This window comes from Motacilla alba, chromosome 2 (genome assembly GCF_015832195.1).
Source record: "Motacilla alba alba isolate MOTALB_02 chromosome 2, Motacilla_alba_V1.0_pri, whole genome shotgun sequence".
Classification (NCBI taxonomy): domain Eukaryota; kingdom Metazoa; phylum Chordata; class Aves; order Passeriformes; family Motacillidae; genus Motacilla; species Motacilla alba.
In genome coordinates, this window is record NC_052017.1 from 115,159,880 (window position 1) to 115,183,243 (window position 23,364).

The 23,364-nt window shown below is 39.7% G+C and overlaps 1 protein-coding gene across 10 annotated transcripts in view; it reads left to right on the forward strand.

Moving 5' to 3' along the window:
- The window catches only part of CHD7 (chromodomain helicase DNA binding protein 7), a 133,775-nt gene that overhangs the window by 67,883 nt on the left and 42,528 nt on the right, over nt 1–23,364 (forward strand). For 9 of the 10 annotated variants that reach the window (XM_038129683.1, XM_038129684.1, XM_038129689.1 and 6 more), the window contains 4 exons: nt 5,991–6,412; nt 15,519–15,657; nt 18,992–19,129; nt 20,203–20,268. In XM_038129683.1, the coding sequence (XP_037985611.1) occupies nt 5,991–6,412; nt 15,519–15,657; nt 18,992–19,129; nt 20,203–20,268 (765 nt within the window). The remainder of the gene's footprint in view (nt 1–5,990; nt 6,413–15,518; nt 15,658–18,991; nt 19,130–20,202; nt 20,269–23,364) is intronic. The other variant, XM_038129688.1, reaches the window with a different exon arrangement.

Sequence of the window (23,364 nt, forward strand, 5' to 3'; positions counted from 1 at the left end):
TTCCCTCAAAATATTTTAAGTTTAATATTAAGTATTTTCATATAGTACAGTAGAAGAAACTTACACATCTTCATGGTAGTATTCCAGAAAAGGGAAGGGATCATAATTCACAATAAAGGAGAAGAAACTGATTGGTAAAACATATTTTTGAAACAAGGTGTGAATTTAGTCTTGAGGATGTTTCTGAACTTCACGTAGTATAGAAAAAATACTGTACAGCTTTTGCCGAATGTAGGTACTGGCATTTGGCCGGAGTTTTGGTGGTGGTGTTGATTCCTGTTTACTCTAAGGTTTTTACTGATACGTGAGCTCTGCATTGGACAATGTCAGGAAGGTATTTGTGGAGGTCTAGAAAGGGTGACACATGTTTCACACTGAGGAAGCACTAAGAGAGGCCTAATTCTGAAAGTATTCATGAGACGAGTTGAGAATTGCAGGGACAAAGCAATGTATAGAGACGTGACTCAGAAACTTTCCACATTAGTCAAGATGAGTAGTTCATTCTAAATAATCCAGAGGGAGGATGAATCCTATCATTAACCTTTGAAAGGAAGAATCCCAGAGCAATTTGGTTATGTGATGGCTTTTAACACCTTCCGAGCTGTCCCATCAGGAAGGATACAAATTCAAAATGAATGATCTCTGTGGCACTAGGGGCACTAGGTAGAGCTGCTGCTGGAAGCATGCTGTAGTGTGTGTTCAGTTTTCAAAGAATTTGCACAGGTTGTTATTTTAACTTCTCCAAAGTGAAGGTGGTAATTGAACAGGCTTGCTGTTGAGAATATTCTGCAATGATTTACTTAAATTATCCATTGTATGGGGATCATACCACAGTGGTTCATATTATGAAGTCAGTAGGGACTGACTGAGCACTTGATTTACTGTTAGACAACTTAGTAAACCAACATTCAAGAAAATTTAAATGAAGTGTTGTTGTTGTAGATCTTTATTTAAATATGGAAAAGACCATGGAATCTGGAAATAATACCTATAAGGGAAATTAAAGTGTAGTCCTGGTAAAAAGTTGGGGTTTTTAAAAATTGTTTGTTGTTTGGTGCTGATGTTTAAATTTCACGAAGTTAGCTGAGTCACATCACATACTTTGCTGCTCTTGCTTCATACTCAATAAAGCTCAATGTTGGCTCAAGTTGCTGCTCTGTTAGGGAAGTGACACTCAGCTGCTTTCAGTACAGTTGATTGTGGTTCAGTCCTTGTTCAAGCAACAGAAAGACTCTCCTCTCTAACCTCCCTCCCTGCTACTCGCCCTCATTGGATTAATCCTACATCTTGACCATCTTGCTACTTCATATAACAGGCCTGGTTTGAGACAGCTCTCTGTGCTTCAGGCTGGGGAAAATGAGCTTACACTATAAAAATGTAAGCAGCTGTGAAACACAGGCAAATTGTTTTTAATTTTTCAAGTCTTGGTGATACCTGTTTGGAAGCTCAAAAATAAGTTTGAATTCCAGAAATTTTGCTGTCTAGAATCAGACAATTCTATTTCTCTAATAGTGTTTTCATTTTTAATTTCCTTGGGTGTTGTTGGCTCTTACGGACAATGCTGTATAGCCTGTTGTGCCACAAATTGTTTTAACACTTCGGAGTTCTTGAAGAATCTCTGTTTTTCTCTAATAAGCTGCAGTCTTTAGGAGTGTCCTGCATTGTGATATTGCATGTTAATAGCATTGATTAACTGTCGAGCAGTGGGAACTGATGAGAAAATGTCCATTGTAAAATTAAATGGAATTACTGAAGACTGTGCCATGCTGCTGGTTAGGGAGGTGACTAGCCCCAGTAGTCGCTGGTAGGAGTATTAATGTGAGCTCCAGGTTTTTTCACATGATTAAAACAGGCCATCTGTTCTTTGTTAAATGTTTACAAAAACAGCTTTTCTCTAAAAGATTTAAAGAGATGTGGGTCTAGTAAACACACCAATATTTTTGAGCACCTTTTTCACCTTATTTCAAATAATACCAAAAATAATTCTGCTGCAATATCAAGTAGGATGAATAGCTATTTGTGTTTAATCTCCACTGGTTTCTTTCCCATGGAAGATTAAATTCTGTACTAACATACTAAATTATGGCTTTGTTGGTACTAAAAGCAGCAGGAGAAGCAATTTCTGTGAAGTATGCTGATAATTTTTTTTCAATATTTTGATAAAAATTTGTAACATACATATTTTAAAAAAATTCTGTAAATGGAAAATGGGGTTCTTTCATTAGAAATTGTGACCCTGTAACTAGAGTTAATCCTTTCTAGATTTAAAGAAGTAGAACTATTTGAAATAATTCCCTGTGGTAGGCTTAATCTAATATTTATAGTGAAAGCCTGTTGTTCGTCCTTTTCTCCCTACTTAAGAAAGAGCAGACAACTAGTTTGGGGTAAGAAAATGCATCTTTCAAGCTGCTTCCAGTCTCTTCTCAGTAGATTTGTGCTGCTTCTACACAGCTTCACACTAGGGAGCAATGTGGGGTTGTGAGTTCGGGATAAACGGTTTTAGCATATTGCAGACGTACAGCCACAGACTTCCTAGAAAAATAAAAGTATTCACAGCTCTTTCTTTGAAAGAGTGCTATAATTTATAAAATCATGTGTAAGTGGATTACAAAACGTGGCAAACTGCAAGGGGAGTGGCATGTGGTAAAAGTAATATATTTTCAAGTAATAGCAAATACAGCCTACAAAGCCTAATTAGGGCAGAATTGTCTTTTTGTAGCTTCAATTCCAGCAATGTAGCTGTAGTTCCAGAGATTCTGAATTACATGAACCAAAACCATAGTATTACTAGGCTTGGTAATGCACATAACTTGATCCTTTAAATAAAAGGCAGTAAGTTTGATCCTTTAAATAAAAGGCAGTAAGTTTGGGTTTTTTTAGTATTTGTTTCAGGCTTAATGTTTTAGTCTAATGTATAGTCTTTAGTTGTTCTAGAGCCTGAGAATGACTCTTGTGGATAAGGTTTCTGAAAAGTAAGAATCTGAAATTTCACAGGGTACTACAATGTGGCAGCAATTGCTGCCATTCTCAGGGCCTTGCATTCTGGCCAGACCTTACATTTAAACTGGAAATGTCAAGTCATGAAGAGCTGACGCTGCTGTTGTGGAGATTGGAAAGATTTGCTTATGACTGTGCTGAAAGTTGTTCAGACTTAAACAAAAAAAAAAACAATCCACAAGTCTTACAAAGGCAGCAAGGATTTATTTTTTTTTTTTGAATACCGAAGCATTTGTAAAATATAATACTGATTCAGTGATGGTCATACCACTAACGACGTTGCAATGTTGAAAATGTTGTAAAATTAAATGTACATGGCATTACTGGATTTCTTGTGGGTTTTAATATTTTTGTATGCATAAGAGGAAGAAAAATAAAACTACTGATTCTGACCTATTCTAGAAAGTTGTGCCTTATGCATAAGCTTCTAGGTAATTGTAAAAGTCTCTTAATATGGCTGACTAATAAAGTAGTGCCAAATTCAAGGTACTTGCTCAATACAAAATCTACAAATAATGGAAAGAAAACCCTGGAGTTCTTGTATGTTATATATAGCAGGTGAGCAGTATTTTAAAACAGGATTGAGTATCGTAGGGGACAGCTCAGTGAAAAATTGATGAAACTTGCCCTTGGAATTTCTGCAAAATGTAGGATGCATGAGATACGAAATAGCAGGTAATGCAGAAATATATTGACTGTCTTGCAAAAATACAGGTTAAAAGTACTGCTCTGAAAACTCAGGGATAAGAACTATTTACAGATGATCTCAGTAATATCCCTGTATTTTCCTGCCTAAAAATAATGGTTAGTACAAGCACATAACAGTCTGAGGTACAGAGAAGACAGTTTTATTCTGTGTCATATAACAAATCTAAGACACTTAATTCAGTCAACGAAATTCACAAGAAGTCAGAACATTTTAAAAGGTCTCCATTTTATGTAATGTGTAATTGGACTGCAGAACTCATTGTTACCACTGACTTTGTGGGATAGTGTTTTCTATACAGATACCCAGTTTTGGTGAATTTTCCAGCACAGAGCTGTACGTTCCAGTGGTGACTACAGATTTCTAGAACAGGTATTGATTGATACTTCATGATGCCTAGTGTGAGGTGGTCTTGAAGTAGGGATGCAGTGCTAATACAACGAGTGCATGGGGTTTTCATAAGGGCTGGATTTCCATTGCAACTTAGACCCTGTTGCTCTAAAAAGGGTCTTAATAAACATGGAGGACAGAAACATGCAGAAGTCACCCTTGGAAGTCCTCGGTTAAGCCAAGAGACACAGACCATCAGTCTGTCACTAAGGCTTTCCCTCTTGTTCTCTTCCATGAAGAACTGTGTAGCATGTACCATTCAGACAGCATGTACCTCTCCCAGACAGCAAAAAATCTTGTCTTACCTTCCTGACAACTTTGCTCCTTTTGTTTCTGAGTATTTGAGTGTGCTTGGTGCACAGTGGGTTTATAGTACTGTGAAGAAATGGCAGAAGTAATTAGGACTGCACTGGTTCAGTTTGTTTACATTCAGAAAATTGTATTAATATATTTGGAAATATACACATGCATTCACTTTCTCGTGTAATATTGCCAAGAATTTTGTTTCCTAAATCTTAAGTGCATTTTTATTTAGCCCTAGATGGCTGAAATTGGTTATCTGTATATGTCCATCAGTTCTCCTCATGCTTAGGGATTGGTCTCGTAGTAATTTATTTGCATGCTTGTGACTTCTTGGTAAGTGCCACTGGGGGAAAAAAGTGGAGAAAAGGAAATGCCAAGAACATTGCAGTTACACTGGCACTGCTTTTTGTAGAAGTGAAATTCTTATTTGTTATTAACTTTTCTTCTCCACAGTTCAGCAGATCAAATATCTCAAATGGCTGTCCTTTTATCCCATGATTGATCCCCCTAGAGTCATCCTGACTTAATTTTTAGGGAACAGAAAAGGAGGAGAAACAGAGAGAGAAACAGGGTGGGTAAAATGATCTGACCATATATGTGGGTGCAAGAAAGGCATCAGTACAGTGTCATGCTATTACTTTTCTTCTAGAAAAGCACTGTTGTCCTGCATTTATAGCCATAGGCAGGCAGGGAGAACCAGGTCAGAGCTTTGATAGGCTGCAAAGTCATGGTGGAGCTTTGATATCTTTTGACTGCAGACTCATGGATCTTTGTGTAGAACAGAACCATTGAAGTGAAAATAGTCGTCGGTATATCCAATATATTTTAGTTTAGGTATTTAACATTTGTGTAATTATACATAGGTTTTCCTGTGGTTTGTAAGTTTGGTGTAAAATTGATATGCTATAGAGACTTTGAAATAGGATGTTTATGCAGGCTTATAAGCACTTACTGTAGTTCTCTGTCCAGTCTGGAGCAGGAGCAAATCTGTTTCGAGTACAAGCTGGAAGCAGTGGATCTTGGGCATAAAACGTAACCTTGTATTACATTTTCAAGTGGCTTAATCCTTCACTTGCTGATCAAAATACCTCCTGTCTCAGATGAACCAATGTAAATTCCCTTAATTTTTGTCAATAATGCCTGTGAATACACTTTTATTCTCCTTCAAATGTCTAGAAACAAAGTTCAACAATTTTCTCCCCAAAGGACAAAATTCCAGTGCAGCTTAATAATTTTTAATAAGTTAGTCATTTTACTAACAACTGTTTTGAAATGTCTGAAACAACAATTGCTTTTATTTTGTATCAACATATTGAAGACTAAATATTTTCTATATTTCTACTTTATACAAGCTTTAGAATAATTTTACCCTTGATATATCAAGAATCTCTGGTCATTTTGCTACTGTTCTGACTGCAATAAGCATTGTTCTTTACTGTATTGCTGCACAGTGTTTCAGATATGCTGATTCTTGTTAATAGGTTAATCTTGTGCTTAATATTTTCTCCCTCTGTTACCTCATGCTCCAAAAGAGCAAAGTTTTAGGAATCAAAGTTGCAGATCTCCAATTTTTATTTCTATTTATCTCTCTCAGCATTCTCCGTCGGAACCCTTTTTAGAGAAACCAGTGCCGGATATGACTCAGGTTAGTGGACCGAATACCCAGCTAGTGAAAAGTGATGATTATCTGCCGTCAATTGAGCCGCAGCCACAGCAAAAGAAAAAGAAAAAGAAAAACAATCACATTGCTGCAGAAGGTCCCAGTAAAGGTTTTGGTAAGGAAGACTTTCCTGGGGGACTTGACAGCCAGAATCTAAGCAGAAACTCAGTGGATTGCTCCCAAGAAGACAAGAAGAAAAAGAAAAAGCCCAAGGCAAAAAAAGAACCGAAGGATCCTAAAGAACCCAAGGAAAAGAAGGAACCCAAGACCCCCAAAGTCCCTAAGACCCCTAAAGAGCCAAAGGAAAAGAAAGCAAAAAATACCACGCCAAAACCCAAGACCAGCAAAAAGGCTAGGTAAGTCAGGAAACTTGTATATGCAATAAGAGATAAACACTGTGTTTGTGGGATTTCTAGAGCATCTGCGCTAAATGGCGTGGGTGGAGAGGAAATCTTGTTTTGTCGTTTGCCTTATACCATCTACAACATCATGTTTTTGAGAAGCTTGGGCACATTTCTCTTGTTTGACTTTCCTGTTTATGGCTTCACAGTTATTTTAAGCAAGCTGGAAAGGCAGAAGGTTAGTTTTTCCTTTCAAGGCAGAAAAGTTTCTGGATGTGTTAGATTTCAAAAGTAACTCTTTCTCCTCTAATGCTCATCTGTCTTTGTGTATGGTTTTTGTGTTGAGAAATTAAACTGCTTCAATATTAATGTAGGGTTTCAGAGATGAAGACTGAGAGAAAAATGGTTTGATGTTTGTCCCTAAATAAAGAAGTTAGGTACTTCACGTTGTTGTATGCTGTACAACCCTTACAGACACTGTTTTATACTAACACAACTCATGGGCTCTCAGCTCTGCTGTTAAAAAGGCATTTTTATAGATATTGGTGTGTCCTCACCTTAGGGATGATATTAATTTTCCTGTTTCACGTAAAAACAATTTTCCTAGCAGAAAATCTTTGTGGTTAGACCAGATGGTTCAATCATGTTTCTTATCTTGCCATTCAGCATCATGTACCTTTATCAGGATAGGCTTAAAACGTTACAGAGTAGTACGAGAAAGAATAAACTGTCATTACACATGAGTAAATATGTCATAGGTAATAACGCAGATTCTTTCCTTGTCCCTCAAGTCCCTAAACACCGTGGTTATAAATGCCTACTTGGAAGAAAACTGAGACCACAAAGACATTAAAGCTCAGTTATTTTTTTTCATTTGTACCTAGAATTTCTTACAACTGTTCTGAATTTGTTCCAAACATCTGAATCTGTTTTTCAAGATGTGGCTAGAGTTATGAAATATAACTTCCAGATGGAAGCACAGCCAGACTTGGTTAATCCAAATCAGTTTGCAAAATCCATTTGTATTAGGGTTTAAAAATTGCACTTAATGAATCAGATTTGCATATATTCTACAAGACTGACTGTCTGTTGGTTAGGTTTGATACAGCTCTACAGCTAAATGAGCATGGACAGTAAGATGTCAGTTGATGCTTTAGCAAGATAGAAAAGTTTCTGTACTAGCAGAAATTATGTTTCCTGAAGAATATATGAACACTGGCTTGTAAAATCAAGTGTTGTGTACAGGTTATATTAACTGATCAGTAAATTACAGTTGATCAGCCTATCCCTATTGCAGCATTTACTTTGGCTGTGTACCAGACTATTCTAAGGATTGGGTTTACATACACAGCAGCAATTCACAGCTTAGAAAATCTCTTTAAGTTATATATCATCCAGTATGTCTTTTTGAAATGAAAGTACTGTATCAGCTAAAATAGCCTTTTCATAAAATCACAAAATAGTTGGGGTTGAAAGGGGCCCCTGGAGGTCATGTAGTTCAATGTCCTTGCTAAAGCAAGTTCACCTATAGCAGGTTGCATGGGGTCCATCCAGGCAGGTTTTCAGTATCTCTGGGGAAGAAGACTCCACAGCCCCTGTAAGTAGCCTGTTCCAGTGCTGTTCTGTCACCCTCGGTGTAAAGGTTTTCTTTTTAGACAGATGGAACTTCCTGTGTTTCAGTTTGTACCCACTCTCCCATGTCCTGTCAGTGAGCACCTCTTAGCAGTGTCTGGCCCCACTGTTTCCACACCCATCCTTAAAATACTTGTATGCATTAGTTAGATTTCTTCTTAGTCATCTCCAGGCTAAACAGGCAAAGCTTCCTCAGACTTTCCTCTAAAGACAAGTACTCCAATTCCCTAGACTCACAGATTTAAAGGCTGACCAGGCTACATCATAAATGTTACTGAGCATTTCCTGGATTTTTGCTTCCAAAAAGTAAAAAAAACGTTTACTGCAGGACTTCACAATTGACAACATTGAAGTCTTGTTTGATAAACCATGGTTAGAAGGAGTCTGCCTCAACTACACCTGTGGCTGGACATCAGAGCTCAGAGCTGGTCTGTCCTGTCCACTCAGTCTTAATACCTCTATGCACATCTCCTCTAAATCTTGGGACATGCCGTGCATATTTAAAGGAGCAGTGCTTCCTCTGAAGGAACTAAACACTGTTTGCTTAATTGTGTTTGTAGGCGAGTCTTTATCTGCTTTCCCATTCAGTGACTCTTGTCCCTGGCTGGCTAGGTGACTTACTGTATTCTAATAAGTACTAAGCTCTGTTGTTTTACCTGCAAGAGAAACATGTTTGGAGCAACAGTAAGAGCATTTGTGTTCCTTATGCTTACTCAGGGGTGTGGAGAAAGTCCTATTTTTGCCGTAATGGGCTTGTGTCTCTTGTTACCAAATGCTCTCCTGAAAATGAGGTTGTTCTCATTTTGTGGTCTTGTCAGCTTCAATATTAAGCTTCTTTGAAGAACCCAGAGACTGTGTGGGGAGCCTATGCTGCCAGGGAATTTTAAATCAGTGAAAGAAACTTGCTTACTTTGGCAACATCAAAGACTGGGGAACCTGTCCAATGACAGATCACTGAATCGAGTTTTTTAAATAAGTCAACAGTCCAAATCATATAAGTCACAGTACTTCAGTAGCACTAACTCCAGAAAGGAAATATTACAGTAGCTTAGATGAGTGAGATTAATGCATGTTAATACAGATTATGGATGATTATGTAGAAGTAAAATATTTTTATAAAGTTAGTGTCTAGCATTTCTTTACTGCTACTGCTTACATTGTTCAGTATTTTGCTTCTAAGCATTGAAAGGAATAGTGTGGTTTAGAAATCTAAAAATGCTGTGTGTAACTAATGGTCCTCATTCCTGACTAAGATGATCAGCTTCAATAGAAGAGTTTTGCAATCATGTAAAATTAAGGTAAATAAATTTAGGTATTTATTGAAGAGCAGTATTTTTTTGATAGAGCATAACGAGTCCTTAATAGTTAAGTTTGACACAGGCTGTATTAGAGCATACACATGGATGAAAAAATGTGATATTTAATTATCTTAACCATTTTGTAAATTAATATAGCTTATAACCCTGTTATTTTAGTTCCAGTTTCAACTAAAAGTATAATCCTTTTATGTAACAAATAAAAACAAAACCCCAGAAACTGTATCCTTCACATCTGTGTTATCTTTGGTGCAAGTTAGGACAAAATGAGCAGCCTGCCTCACTGAAATGCACCTTCGTGTGAGGGACAAGTCAGATTGGAAAATAGAAGAACCTGATTAGTTTAATGGTGGTTTGAATAGTGTCATGGGATCTCAGAAAGAAAGAAAATGCCCAAATGGGCCACTAGTATGTTACACTGCATAGTGAAAGATCACGCGTTAATAGTGTACTATTACACTTTTAATGGATATTAGCCCTATCCTACCAATGCTGAAAGACAAATATAGTGGTGGCTAAAAAACATAACACTGGCAAAACAAATCTCTTGTGGACCAAACTAGTCAAGTTTGAAAGCAAAATGTAGGTTAACCTAGGCTTATGAGTGGAGGGTTTTCATTAAATTGGGTGGGTACTGAGTATTTTGTGGGCTCTAAACTGTATGATGAAGCCAGCTTCAAGCACATGCAAAGCAGGCAGATTTTTCCAAAAGTAGAGGGACAGGGAAAGGCAAGTAATCCTACTGAATTGCAAAGTCATGGCTCAGATGTCTGTTCCTCCTGTGCCTGTCCCTGGAGGAGTTGAGGACCACCTGTTTGAGAAGATCACGCTGCAGCACAGCTGATATCTCTCCTGCTGCTTCCTATGAAACCCTAGCGACTGGCCACCGATTATGGTGGCAGGAGCAGTAACTATTTGCAAGGGCCAAATGGCAGCTATTTGCAGGAGCTCTTGCCTTGTCCCATCTCCTCAAAGCAGTGTGCTGTGCTTTGCAGGGCTGCTCATTTCTGCTTCCTCCCCTCCCTGTGGCAGGGAAAGCTTCATCTTCCCCACACACTGAGCAGCAGTCTGGGACACACTGTAGGGTGAGTGTGTTGTTGCTTACAAGGGGAGTGCTAAACATGAGCATAAGTAAGGTTTTTAGAGGGAGGTGGAGAAGAGCTTTTTTGGCGTGTGGTTTGGCTGTTTGTTGTATCGGAAGGGGGATGGCTCCTGGCCACGGTAGTGGGAAGAGGCTGCTGTGTGGGGGAGCGGTGCGGACAGCAGGACACAGAACCCTGGGGAGCTGTAGGACAGGAAGAGAGGTCCAGAGGCAGTGGTGGTAGTTTCCACTCCCAAGGTCAGATCATCCTGAGCAAGCAGGAAGGGGCTGCCTTTGGGAGAGAACAGGAAATCGTGCGAGATTTCCATGCATGTGTCCGCTGAGGCTGTTCCTGTTCACACCTGTCCTCATCTCCCTTTTGAACCAGCCCAGCTGCCTGATATTTACCTTTGCTTGTGCTGCAGGGCAGGCCTTGTAGGCTTCACTATTATCAAAGCTTTTTATTAATTTGGCTGACTTTTCAGGCTGGAAAAAACCTTGTTGTCTATTGTTTTTTCCTACTTTTGTGATATGTAAAAACTGATTTTAAAAGAAGTTTTGATTACACTAGGAGCTTTAAAAAATAATTGTTTTTCTTGGGTAAGGCAGTGAAGTATAAGTCTCACATCTCTGATATTTTGAGAAGGTGGGATTGTTTTTCAATGCTTTTTATGCTCCATAGTGTATGTGTAAAGTTTGTCTAAGCTAGGTTCCAGTCATGGATCTTTACAGGACAATGTTCCCAAATGGTAAAATAAAAATCGGTAATGCATCTGACTTCCTTTAGATCATGGAATTATAGAAAAAACATCATCCAAGTCATGATAGTTGTCAGAAATTATACTAATAAACAGATCTATCAGTTACCCAGATCAGGTGAAGTAGTTACGCAGGGTAAACATACAGGCTGATTCCCCCCTTAATCCTGCAAAGCATGACATGATTTTGGGCTCATTTTTGAGTCAGACGGTTTGCCCTTTTAAGTTTCTGGAATTTCATCTAGCTCTCTTGGGGGCTGCTGAGCTGATACAAAACACTTAGTCGGAGTTTGGATATCTTTCTCAAATTGTAAATCTAGCTCTCGTTTTACTTGTTCTACTTACTGTTTTCCTATTCAGTCTCTTTTTCTTCATGTTGTTTGTTTGTTTGACCTTCTGCAGGTTGTCTTCATACTGATCCTCTTTGGTTGGTATGATGTGCAGTCCTCGGGGGTAAGAGAATGAAACCAGAAAGTGATATTGGACAGCGAGATTGTAAAACATCTAATCTGAAATGTCTGTATTTATATCACTTGAATTGAGGGATGTTTTTAACTGATGGTTTTTAAATACTTCAAAGTTTTGTGTGTGGTAAATACTGCTCCAGTTTGTCCTAGATATACAGTTCTTGTTTTGAGACTGGGCTCTTACTTTGTCACTAGTGGGCCTTGGCTAAATTTTGCATTCATGCATGTGTAAAAACAAATATGAGAGACAGTTGTCTAAATGTGTATGTTACAGTTTACCTTCCTTGTTGCCAGACTTGGAAAGTACTAATCATGTGCCCCCAGTGTTGAGCACTGACAGGGAGACCTAATGGCAGAATCTTTGAGAACAATCTCTGAGTACTTGCTGTTCTTCATGTGGAAAGGTAATTCTGTTCCAGGCTAATGCTGTTCCTGGATGGCCTGAGCGTGATCTGCTGGGAAGTGCAAAGGCTGAGTCGAAAGTGGGTACATTCAATTGTCAGGAACAAATCACACTGGTTCCATGGGAAGATGAAGAACAGTTGCCGGCAATGCAAGGAACCTGATGCTTTCACTGGCCAGATGAAGCTCCTGAGTGTGTGTGTGCTGCACTGGGAAGCAGTGTATCCCTGTGTTTAGAGGGGTGTTTGTTTTGTTTTTTTTTTTCCTTCAAAGAAGTTGTAGCTGTGCATTTAAAAAGAGCAGTTCTGTTGCTGAATTTAGAACTTAAAATTCCCGGTGGAGCTGCACACAGGCTTTGTTCTCTGCAAGCTGGTCGCTCTTTCACGTGTGTGTTCATAACTGGTCTGGAAAGGGAAGTGATTTGAAACTTAGTCCGAATCGCTTTGACCGCGTCTCCGTTGCCGAGGGTGCCTGTGCACAGCGAGGCGCACGGCTCGGGGGTGACTATAGGTCACGAAGTAGTCGTGGTTCGGAGAGAGAAAGCTCTCGCAGAGGCCAGACCGGAACCCGTGTCGGGGCGGACCTGCCCGCAGCGCCGGGCTCTTTGTCTGCGCCCGGCCGGCGGGGAGCGCAACGCGGTCGGTGGGTCGGCGGGCCCTCGTTAGCACTGCCCCTGCCTTTCAGCAGGCTGGTGTTTTATCCCGCCTAGCCCACGCTATTCTTCCCGGCTTTAAGCCTGTTATTCACAGGCGGCCGTGCACCGGGGGCACGGCACGACGGCTGAGCTTTAATTGCGCGCCCCGCTCCGATTTACGGGGGTCAGGGGGGAAAAGCGCCGGGCTGTCAGCGCGCTTCACCTGGCGGCGATCTTCACCTTCCATTTAAACAAGTTCGAGAAACGCGTAAAGCGGCGTTTTGTGTTTGTTTTGCTTTGTGGCTGTTCGGTGCTCAGTTTTCGGTCGGTGTTTTTGGAAGCGGTTTGGCGGTGATTTGCTGGGAGCCGGTGTGTGTGCGGCGGGGGTTCCCGTGCGGCGGCCGCGCAGGTGCCGGGAGCGGGCGGGCGCTGATTGAGGGAAGCAGATGGCAGCGCTCGGTGGCCGCCGGCCAGCGGAGCAGGTGCTGGTCACGTGGCCGCGGGTTGCCGGGGCGACGCCAGCGCTCTCGGCGTGCGGATGAAAAGGCGAAGGGGGCCCCGCTTCAGCTGCGGCTTTTTGTGCCATTGGTGGCAGCCAGAGCGGAAACAAGCGCCGGCGGGGAGGGAGGGGAGCCCGCCGGGCACCGAGCGACGGAGGGAGGGAGGGAGGGACGCGCGCTGCCCGGCCCCGCCGCCTCTCGGGGCTCGCCCTCTGCCCGCGCTCCTCCCGCCGTGCCAAACTCTGCCCCCGCTGTGCCCGCGCTCTTTGCGCCGCGTCCAACTCTTCCCCCCACATCCCCTTTCGTTTTTAATTCTTTTTTTTTAATTGTCACGGTTTAAGGTGGGCTTTTTTTTTGAGCTGTGTCGAGTGCTAATAATTCCACAAGATCACAGGATTGTTAGGGTTGGAAGGCATCTCTGGAGATCATCTCATCCAAGCCCCCTGCCAAGTCAGGGTCACCTAAAGCAGGTGACACAGGAAGGGGTCCAGGTGGATTTTGAATGTCTCCAGAGAGGGAGACTCCACAACCTCCCTGAGCAGCCTGTTCCAGTGCTCTGCCACCCTCAATGGAAGGAAGTTAGGAAGTTCTTCCTCATGTTGAGGTGGAATTTCTGTTTTTGTTTCTGGCCATTGCTCCTTGTCCTGTCACCTCTGAAGAGAGGCACCATCCTCTTGATACCTACTATTGAGATGCTTATGTGCGTTAATGAATCACAGAAGTGTTAGGAATGGAAATGACCTCTGTAGACCATCTAGTCTCAGTCTTCTCTTTAAATAGGCCCAGCTCCCACATCTCTCCTCTTGAGATGCTCCAGACCCCTAATCATCGCTATGCCCCTCTTCTGTATCCTATCACTAGCTCCTTGTCTTTGTTCACTGAGGAGTCCAGAACTGGACACAGTGCTCCAGATATGGCCCCAGTAGGGCTAAGTAGAGACAACTTTGCAATAATACAAATCCATGTTCAAAACTCACAGTCTTTTCATGTGTAAATTTTTTTTTTTAATTCTTTGTTTTAAACTTGGAAGTCAGTGCTAGTTTATGCATAGGCTGCAAGGAGAAATAATGCTGTAGCTGAGTTGTCGCAGTCCTGAAGAGACATGTGACTATGTTGGAAAATTTTAAGTTGCAGCTCCAAAATACACTGTTGGTGGGCTAATGTGCTGATTAAAATGAACAAACTTTAAGCTGATGTTTAAATGAGAAATTACAAATATGAGGATCATGAACTGAAAACAAACCCTGGGCAGTTTCCCAGGTATGAAAGTAAAGTGATGAGAATGTAGAAGCCATATAAAAGTGTCTGATGTAGTGCTTGGTGACCTTGCCATGTGTCAGGTACCAGCACACAGTTCTGCTCTGCTGTCAGCCATCTCAGCAACTTCCCTTAGCAAGCCCCTCACATAGGGAATGGGCTGCTGGGAGCTGACCACAAAAAACTAGTAAAAACCTGCCTCAGACTCAAAGGCTAGATGTGCTTTAAAATACTACCTTCTACCATCGATTTTTATTGCCATTTAAAAATTTTCACCCCTGCCATGCTGCAGATCATCTCAGTTTGTGATTTGGTGATGGTGTATTTAAATCTGTATTTTGATGCATATGTCTTCACCCATTTCCAAGCCCCTGAGTGCAGCTGGAGACAGTCCCAGCTCTTCAGGCTTCAGGTGATGAATGTTTTCATGAGGGAGGAAGGGAAGAAACTACCCTCAAAACATCATTGTCAGTTGATATAGCTTTCTGGTATTGTGTAGATGCTGACATGCTAGCTGGGTGTTTTCCCCCCCTGTACAAGCTGCAGTTGCATGTATTGAAGCTGTATGGGTGCCCTCAGCACTGACACTAAAATGCATTTCGTGCTTGGGAATAGCATGGATTGTGGACAGATGTAGAGGATGAATTCAGTCCTTTGTTTCGGTAACGCTTTCTTTGGTTCTGCTTACCTGGGCTGCATGGGTAATAGAATACAAGCACATGTGTAATCCTGTTTCTCTTCTCATATGTCAGGTTATCCAAACACTGCTTTCAGAAAGTGCAGGTTCTGAAGAGAGCAGCTCTTCCTTTCCCATCTCATTTTTAGTTTCTTGTTGAGTACACATCGAGTGTCGCTGTCTAAGGTCTTGAAGGAAAGAAGCGAGGTGTCTGTTGTTAAGGCATGTGTAGTGATGGCCCATGCATCACTGATTTTGCAGTTACTTTGAAATACTTAAGAAAGGCAGTTGAAAATAATGAAGTCACTCAAAACAAACATCTCACGGATCAACTGTGTTTTAAGCACCTCTTGCTTATATTTTTCTACAAATACTGATTAAAAATACCTCTGTTTCAGTAGCAAGAAGCAAGATTCAGAAGCCAGTTCTGCAAAGAAAAAGGTTAACAAGGGAAAGGAAGGTTCTGAAAACTCAGATTTGGAAAAAACTCCACCACCATCACCTCATCCTGAAGATGAAGATGATCCAGGGGTTCAGGTAATGCTCTCGTTGAAGTTCATTGTAGACTTTGACAATTTAGAAGCATAAAACAATAGTTCTTGTGGTCTTTGTTACAGAGATACAGGTATTTGGATAATTTCTGTGTTGTTTACAAAGAAGGTGAGAAATGAAAATCACCATGGTGAATATTTTACAAAAACAAGTATTTTTCTTCATAATTTTGCTTTACAGTCTTGTTGCTCGCAGATATGTGTACAGTGCAGCTGATTTTTCGCACATTCTCTTTGATTGCTGTTTCAGTTGTGATGCTGACTGTTCTGTTCTGTAGACTTAATGTACTATTACAAGGTCTTGCTTATAAGTTTGATGTTTATTCTTGCATTGGCTTTGCAAACCTTCTGAAATCAAGAATGAGACGTGACAGAGCAGAGTGCTGGAAACACGCGTGTCGGGCACTTGCAGTTACAGTGCTTTAGTGGATGAAGGGCTTTTTTTGCAGGACTACCAGTCATGGGCTCACATTGATTAATTTCTCTTCACCGCTGCACACCTATCACCTTCTGTCCAAACTTTGTTTCATATAAGGCAAATCTGGAAATAGAGTAGTACAAGGTTTTTTACATGTGCTCTGTCGTTTGACATGTTAAGAAGCGGTCAGCTCCTGGATTGCTTCTGCTGGCAGTGTTTAGAGTGGGCACTAAAAATGAGAATCCCCTCAGGAAGAGGTAGGGGCAAATTGTGGTGGGGAAAGTCAATACCAGTGCATGTGAAGTCCACTGCATTTGTCCTTTGCACGTTAGGTAGTGGACGGATTGCTTCCGGTTATGAGAGATGTTCAGACCAGTGATCAATTGGGAATGGTCAAAGTAGCCTGGTGAAGACTTTGGCAAACAGTTGTCCTACAAAAGCATGGTTTATGCCCTTCCTCCCACTATTTTCAAGAAGAATATAGTAAATAATGAAATGTGAGCGATCTACTATATTCTAGTTAAAAACAAAAGAAGCAGTAGAGGAGCGTGTTCTTCCTGGCTCTTTCAGACTGTGTATTCTGAATTAGAGAAGTGGAGTTAAGCCATGCAGATATTAAAGTGTTTGAAGAATTTAGTTTTCTGTTCTGTGCTGCAAATCTCTGCCAGCCTGATTAATGACACTGGCAAAAGATGAAGAAACTTCAGGGCTTCAGATGGGTTTTTTGGGTTAGTTTGTAGGTGATTATATTCCATTTGCAGTTCAACATTTCTGCATGGTTTGCTTGTTTTCAGTCTAGTGGAACAAAAACTTTCTTTTTGTCAAACACAATTGGGTGATAAACATTATGTTTGATTATTTTTTTTTTTTAATAAATAGAAGTGCTAGGACACTTGCATCACTTTTAAATTAAATGTAGCAAAGTATTTCAGGAAACTTTCTGTTTTCTTAGTACTTTCTTCTACTGTGCATGCTATAATGCACTTCTTTGCATGAACTTAGGAAAGGGTTCCAACGGTGTTTGCTGGGACAGCTACAGTTAATCAACTTGTTACGTATTTCTCTACTGAGATTGATGTTACTCAGTTGTCTAAGACACAGTTGCATTCTTAGTGTTAAATCCTGAGCCTTCTGTAGAGATGTTATGTAGTAAGAGCTCACTGTGATGCATTGTTTTCTTTAAAGAGGAGAAATACTTGTGTGTTATGCAGGTTTTTTATATTCCATTATCAAACCTATTACTCACCTTCCTACCTGTAGATCAGTTAATGAGTTAATCTGATGCAGGTAAATACATGCACAGTTTCTGTCAACAGCGCATAACAATTGCGAAACCACATATCAATGTAAGAGGAAACAGGAAGTTCATCAAGTTGAAAAAATATCAAATAAAGGCTACCATTATGTTTTAGGTATTCTTTCTGTTAGGGAAATGGAAGAACAGATTTTTGGCACCAAAAATAATGGTAAGACTTACCTACAGAGTCAGAAGAAAATTGGTATTTTCCCATCAGTGATCATGTAAATCAAGATGCAAATTTGTCAAGTGTTACTATTTTGAAGTATAAAAATATTGTTTTGTGGAAACCCCCATAAGTTCATGCATTAAAGGTAGAAGTCACATCACCATTGTTTAAAAGGGCGATGTAAGCTTAACCTTTGCACAAAATTTTCATTTTCAATTAAATAAATAATTTCTAATTTTGTAAAGTGCACCAAGTATTTATGCTTTAAAAATTATGATTAGCTATATAACAGTAAGTATTTGACTTTGTCTATGTATATTGAGAGACTCAGATATGTAAGTCTGTTAAACAAGCTACATAAGTATTTGCACATCAGTGAAGATGTGCAGTGGCTGAGAAGATGTATAAATACCTCGTGTAAAATATATAAATAAGTAGTGTATCAAGTCATTAAGATTTTTTTTCAACACTTAATAGTCAACATAATTTTAATGTGTACATTACTCCATTAAGATATTTGAAGCTCAGTTGACAGTTTTCTTCAGCAACATATGCTTACAGCTTTTCAAATATATAACTTGCACACTACCTGCACACTATCTGGGAAGTTGAATTTTATTGTTGTAAAAACAATACCCATCACTGAACATCAAGTTGCAAATTCTGTCAAATGCATGCTTCTGTTTTTTATGGGTTGTTTTGTGCAATACTGATGAAGCTTTATCTCATCCTGGTGGTGAGGGTATGGGAGCACAGAAATCATGTTTTCAGTTTGGGGGGGGGGGCAGTTCAAGTTTTCCATTCTCCTCTATTAGTTTGGGGTCTTTTCCCATGCTGTGCTGCAGGATGCCTTTCTGAGCAGTGCTGGGTCGGTGAAGTGAGGAAATCATATTTCATTGTGTTTCCCCTACAAGATAATCCCGGTACAACTGGGTGGATGGGGAGAGGAAGAAAGTGTGTTCACACTGCTTAGCGACACAGTGGGCCATGCTGTGGAAAGGTGGTGTTTGGCTCCTGCATTGGCCATCTGTCAAAGTTTGTTACAGATGTGAATGGAGAGGTGCAGCTTCTTGGATTTTAATTGCTTTCTGAGATAGGCTTCCTAATTTTTTAAGGTTGTTATAGTAATGTTAAAAAAAGTGAAAAAATGCCTCCCCCACTTTCCAACTTGGAACAAGCGTAAAGTCAATTTTTATTGTGGTTGGTTTTTTGTTTCATTTTAGGTTTCTGTTGTTTTTTGCTTACAGAACTTAAGAATGGCTGACAGGCAGGAATTCAGAATAGTAGTGTCCTGAGTCCACTCTTTCTACCACGGTGTTTAGAAATTATAGCATTTACTGCGCATGGATGTATTTGAGACACGCAGAAGTTTTCTCCATTATTTTGCTTCTCATCAGCTTTGTTTCTCATGAAAAATATGAATGCTTTCTGTTCAGAAACGACGCTCCAGCAGGCAGGTGAAGAGGAAGCGTTATACTGAAGACCTGGAGTTCAAGATTTCAGATGAGGAGGCTGATGATGCTGATGGTGCTGGAAGAGACTCTCCTTCAAATACTTCTCAGTCAGAGCAGCAGGTCAGATACGAACAGGCTGGAAAGGCGGCCATAACTGCAGCATTCAGAGATCAAATATGGGCCCTTTTCCTGAATGATATTCATACATGATTGATGGAATGTGCCAAAGGCATTAGTTTTTACATTCTTAAAGAATACATCAACTCATGGCTTTGTTTGCAAGCTGATGATATACAGCTTGAAAGTTCAAGCTGAGTTCTTTGAAATTAGTGGTCCCTAGCTAAAGGAAACCTAAACTGTACTGCTAGAAATCTCGAATGTACTTCTGTGAATTCAGTGGTCTGGCTTCTGTGACTTTAATAAACCACTCAAGCTTGTCCCCTGCTGCTAGGCACCATAAGAACTCCTTTATGAAATTACTGCCTTGTAGTACCCAGCAGGGTACACTTTATTCTCTATGCAATGTAAATGATGGATAAAACAGTTCATATAAGATGAGGGGTAATACTGTAGGAATGACTGTTGTAACAATCTCATTGTTTTGTGGTGCTTTTTCAAAGAACTACTTCATTTAACTGATGACCTATTGGAGAATATATCCATGTTCTATTTCATTTGGCAATTTGTTAAGCCTTGTGAAATATTGTATATGATCTCCGTTGTTAATTGTGTCTTATCAGAAGGACAACTGGGATGGTTTGCCTCCTGTTGTAATAGTGAATTAATGTAAGAGAGAATTGCAGGCAGTTTTGAGAGTGATCATGTAGACACCTGCACAGCTAGTTAGAGCTTCTGAACATCATCTGCTGTTTAGACTGTATGGTGCTGAAAGCATGTATTATTTTAGGACAGGGGAACTGCTCGTGTTGTTACATCTGTTTATCTGTGCACATTGGCCTTAACTGAGAGAGCTGGAGTTGAACTAGGTCTTAAAAATAGGCATAAATAAGTATCCTTCAATTGTTTATTATGGTATTAAATCTCTTTGAATCCTCAAAGGTCTCATGCCAGGGGGAAAATGTCCTCTTGGTATTAAGCTTCTGTTACAAAAAATTATTTTGAAGTCTTTCTAACAGTGGAAGTCTTTAACAAAGATGCACTCCCATAACTCTTGTGTGCTATTTATGATGTAGGAATCTGCTGATGCTGAAGGTCCTATTGTGGAGAAAATCATGAGCAGCCGTTTAGTCAAGAAAAAGGTAAAACAAATCCCATATTTTTTCTTCATATTTTTAAATAGGCTAAGCATATTTCTGCTGAATCCCTTACTGAGTTCTTAAAATACCCTGGATATTTCCAATTTAAAAACTGTTCTGTTGAATAGAGTAGGTTCCCTGAAAGTGTATTCAGATGGTGTGCAACATGTTTTTCAATAGACATACACTAAACAGATTGTTTAATCTTTTACTCATTTCTTGCTTTTTTTTGATGAAAAATTTGATTTTTGCAAATATACATGCCTGGGTGAAATCTGTGGTGCTCTTCACTTCAGAGTGATATTCCATAGGAATTTGAGGAATGAGAGAACTCAAAAACCCTTGCCCATAATTTTTGCATCTTTTGATGGCAGTTGTGCTTAACAGCTGAAACAAATTCACCTGTGACCAAGTTTGATGCATACACAGGTGATGAATATCTTCCTTGTCGCTATGCTGAGATGGTGAAAGGAACACTCAAATTCAGTGTGGTTCCCTTATAATTCTGCTCTAGCTCCTAGTTAAGCTCTTATTTTGCTTACAGATTTTTCTAATCTGCTTCTCAACTTGATTGGCCTTTACACTTCCAAAGTATTAGAACTCTGAGATGGAAGTAGAAAAGAACTTATTCCAAAAAGGGCATGATTATATTTATAGACTCTTTTGTAGTGCTAATTCTCTGACTTGTACTACAGTTGGACAGAAAACTGTCTGACTTAGACTGATACAGCATCATGTTGATCTTTGTTAACCAGCAATTTATCTTTGCCTCAGTGTTAATTTTCAAATTGGAGAAAGGAAATTTGCCTTTATTAATGGATTTTTTTTCAGTGTTCTGTTCTGGTGGTTTAGGGTTTGTTTCTGGGTTTTTGTTCGGTTTTCTTGGGCAGGGTGGGATGTGTGTGTGTTCAATTTTATTACTACTGTCCTCACATCATTAACAATTTTGTAAACCTACATTCATTTAGTGTCATGAGTTCCTGTGATTCAATCTGACCTATTTATGCATCTTACAGCATAAGCTTCTATGGCTTTTTGGAGTGTTTTTTCTGTTCAGATTTTTTTTTTTTAAGTCTAGAGCTGTATTTTGTGTTTCAAATCATAGGCTTATTTTTCAGATAAACTTGAGGCAATATAAAGTGAGTATTTTCTTGTCCTGATGGTCTAGTAGGCAGGAGAGGAGGATGTGGTCCTTTCATAAATGTCTTTACAGGGGAAGCTGTTTTTCACCAATTATTCTTCCCTTCTTCCTCTCCCCTGCAAACAAAGGTGTGATTACTCATGGGGAGTGTGTGTTTTGCTGCAGTTTGTGGGAAGTAGTTGGTCTGCTGCCTACATGTCTTTGATTGCAAGCTCTGCTGGAGGCAAGCTCTATTTTGAGCTTTTTCTTTAATGTTTTTTATGGATTGTATTTGCAGGTTTGAGGGGTGTCTCTTCTTCCCCTGCTCTTCTCCCCAACCCTCTTCTCCAAATTTCAAAAAGAAAAAATGGATTTCGGGATGTTAAATATTAACATCTGAAGTATCCAACTGTGCTTTTATTAATGGTCTTTTACACTCTTACTAACGTCATCAAAACCTTGGTTGTTAGATTACTAATCAAAGTAAAATTGCTGCGATCAGGACCAGTGCATTAAATAAACACGAGGAGAGGCTTCACTAGGAAACCTTTCAGTGGATTAGGTTGTAACAAAGATGTTGCATTCAAGTAAAGGACATTAGATAATGAGTATGCTTTTGGAGCAGTATTCTTATCATAAAATCATGCTGGTTTTCTGAGAAATAGCCTTAGTGTAGCTCTGGAGTTACCAGATAGGATGCAGCACTGTACTTGCAGCCATTTTTGAAACGTACAGAGTAAAAGGTAGAACTGAGCTCCTGTTTGAAGTAAAAAAGATGGTGTTTTTCACAGTTGTTCCTAATGTGGAATGTTGAATTCCCTTGAATACTCCTTCTTCTTGCAGAAAGCATGAAGTACATGTATCACTCTCTTTCCAAACCTGATGAGTTTGGATGTTGAAATTTTTCACTCAGTCCCTCTTGAATTCCTGCTTCTTAACTTTGCAAAGGAATAGCTAGAACTGATTATGCTATCCAGCAGAAATAGCACATATTTTGGAAAGACAGGGAGTTTGTAGAACCCTGTACCTGCATGTTAAACATGTGAGTATCTCTTTTTGCCTACCAGTACATGTGAGAATTAGAGCTAATTGAAATGTGTACGATATCTACATCTCTTCCTCAAACAGATCAGTTTACAATTTTGGGCTGTGTATCAGTTGAGGTGGTTGGGTTTTGTGTGTTGCTTTGCATCTGTTATTAATGTATTCTATCTGCTATTTTTCTCGTAGTTGATAGTTGTGCTGTTTTGGGGTTTTTCATGGTTTGTTTTTTTCTTAGGTTTTTTTGGTTGGTTGTTTTTTTGGCTTTTTTTCCCTTTTTTTGTCTACACCTGAGTGGCTTGTGCAACTAATTTTTGCATTAGCAGTGTTAGTGTATCAGCTGTGTGGCAATGGCATGCAAGATTATGTGCTTATAAGTATTTGCTTGAATGAAGGGGTCATTTTTTTCTTCAATTATCTGCAGAGACTGTGAATCAGATCCTGGCCACACCTGGAAATGATAATTTGAATTGTCCTGCATTCCCCAAGTCTGCCATGTGTTATTTTAGGATGTCTATGTAATCAGTTTGGGGAGAATTTTGCATAAATGTTCTACCTCACCTTTTTGCCTGGTTAATATATGTGTACAGGTAGTGAGGAGTGCACAGTGACATCAGAGGCTTAAGCTGCTGTCTCATATACCCTAAAGTGATGTATTGTTAACCTCTGCTTGAGTGCTGACAGTTGCAATTTGATTAAATTTTTGGAGGAGGACATAAGTGCTGAATGGCAGACTAAGATTTTAAAAACATTTTTTCTGAAGTACTTTTTGCTTAGGTGAATCTTTGATGCACTCTCATGGAACGTCTAATAACATAGACCAGCTATTACCTATTAGACAATACAAAATTGTGTTTTACTCATGAGAGTTGCAGAATTTATCAAGATGTGCATTGTAAATTATTGTTATTAAGTTGGCAGCTGACAGAAAATATGTT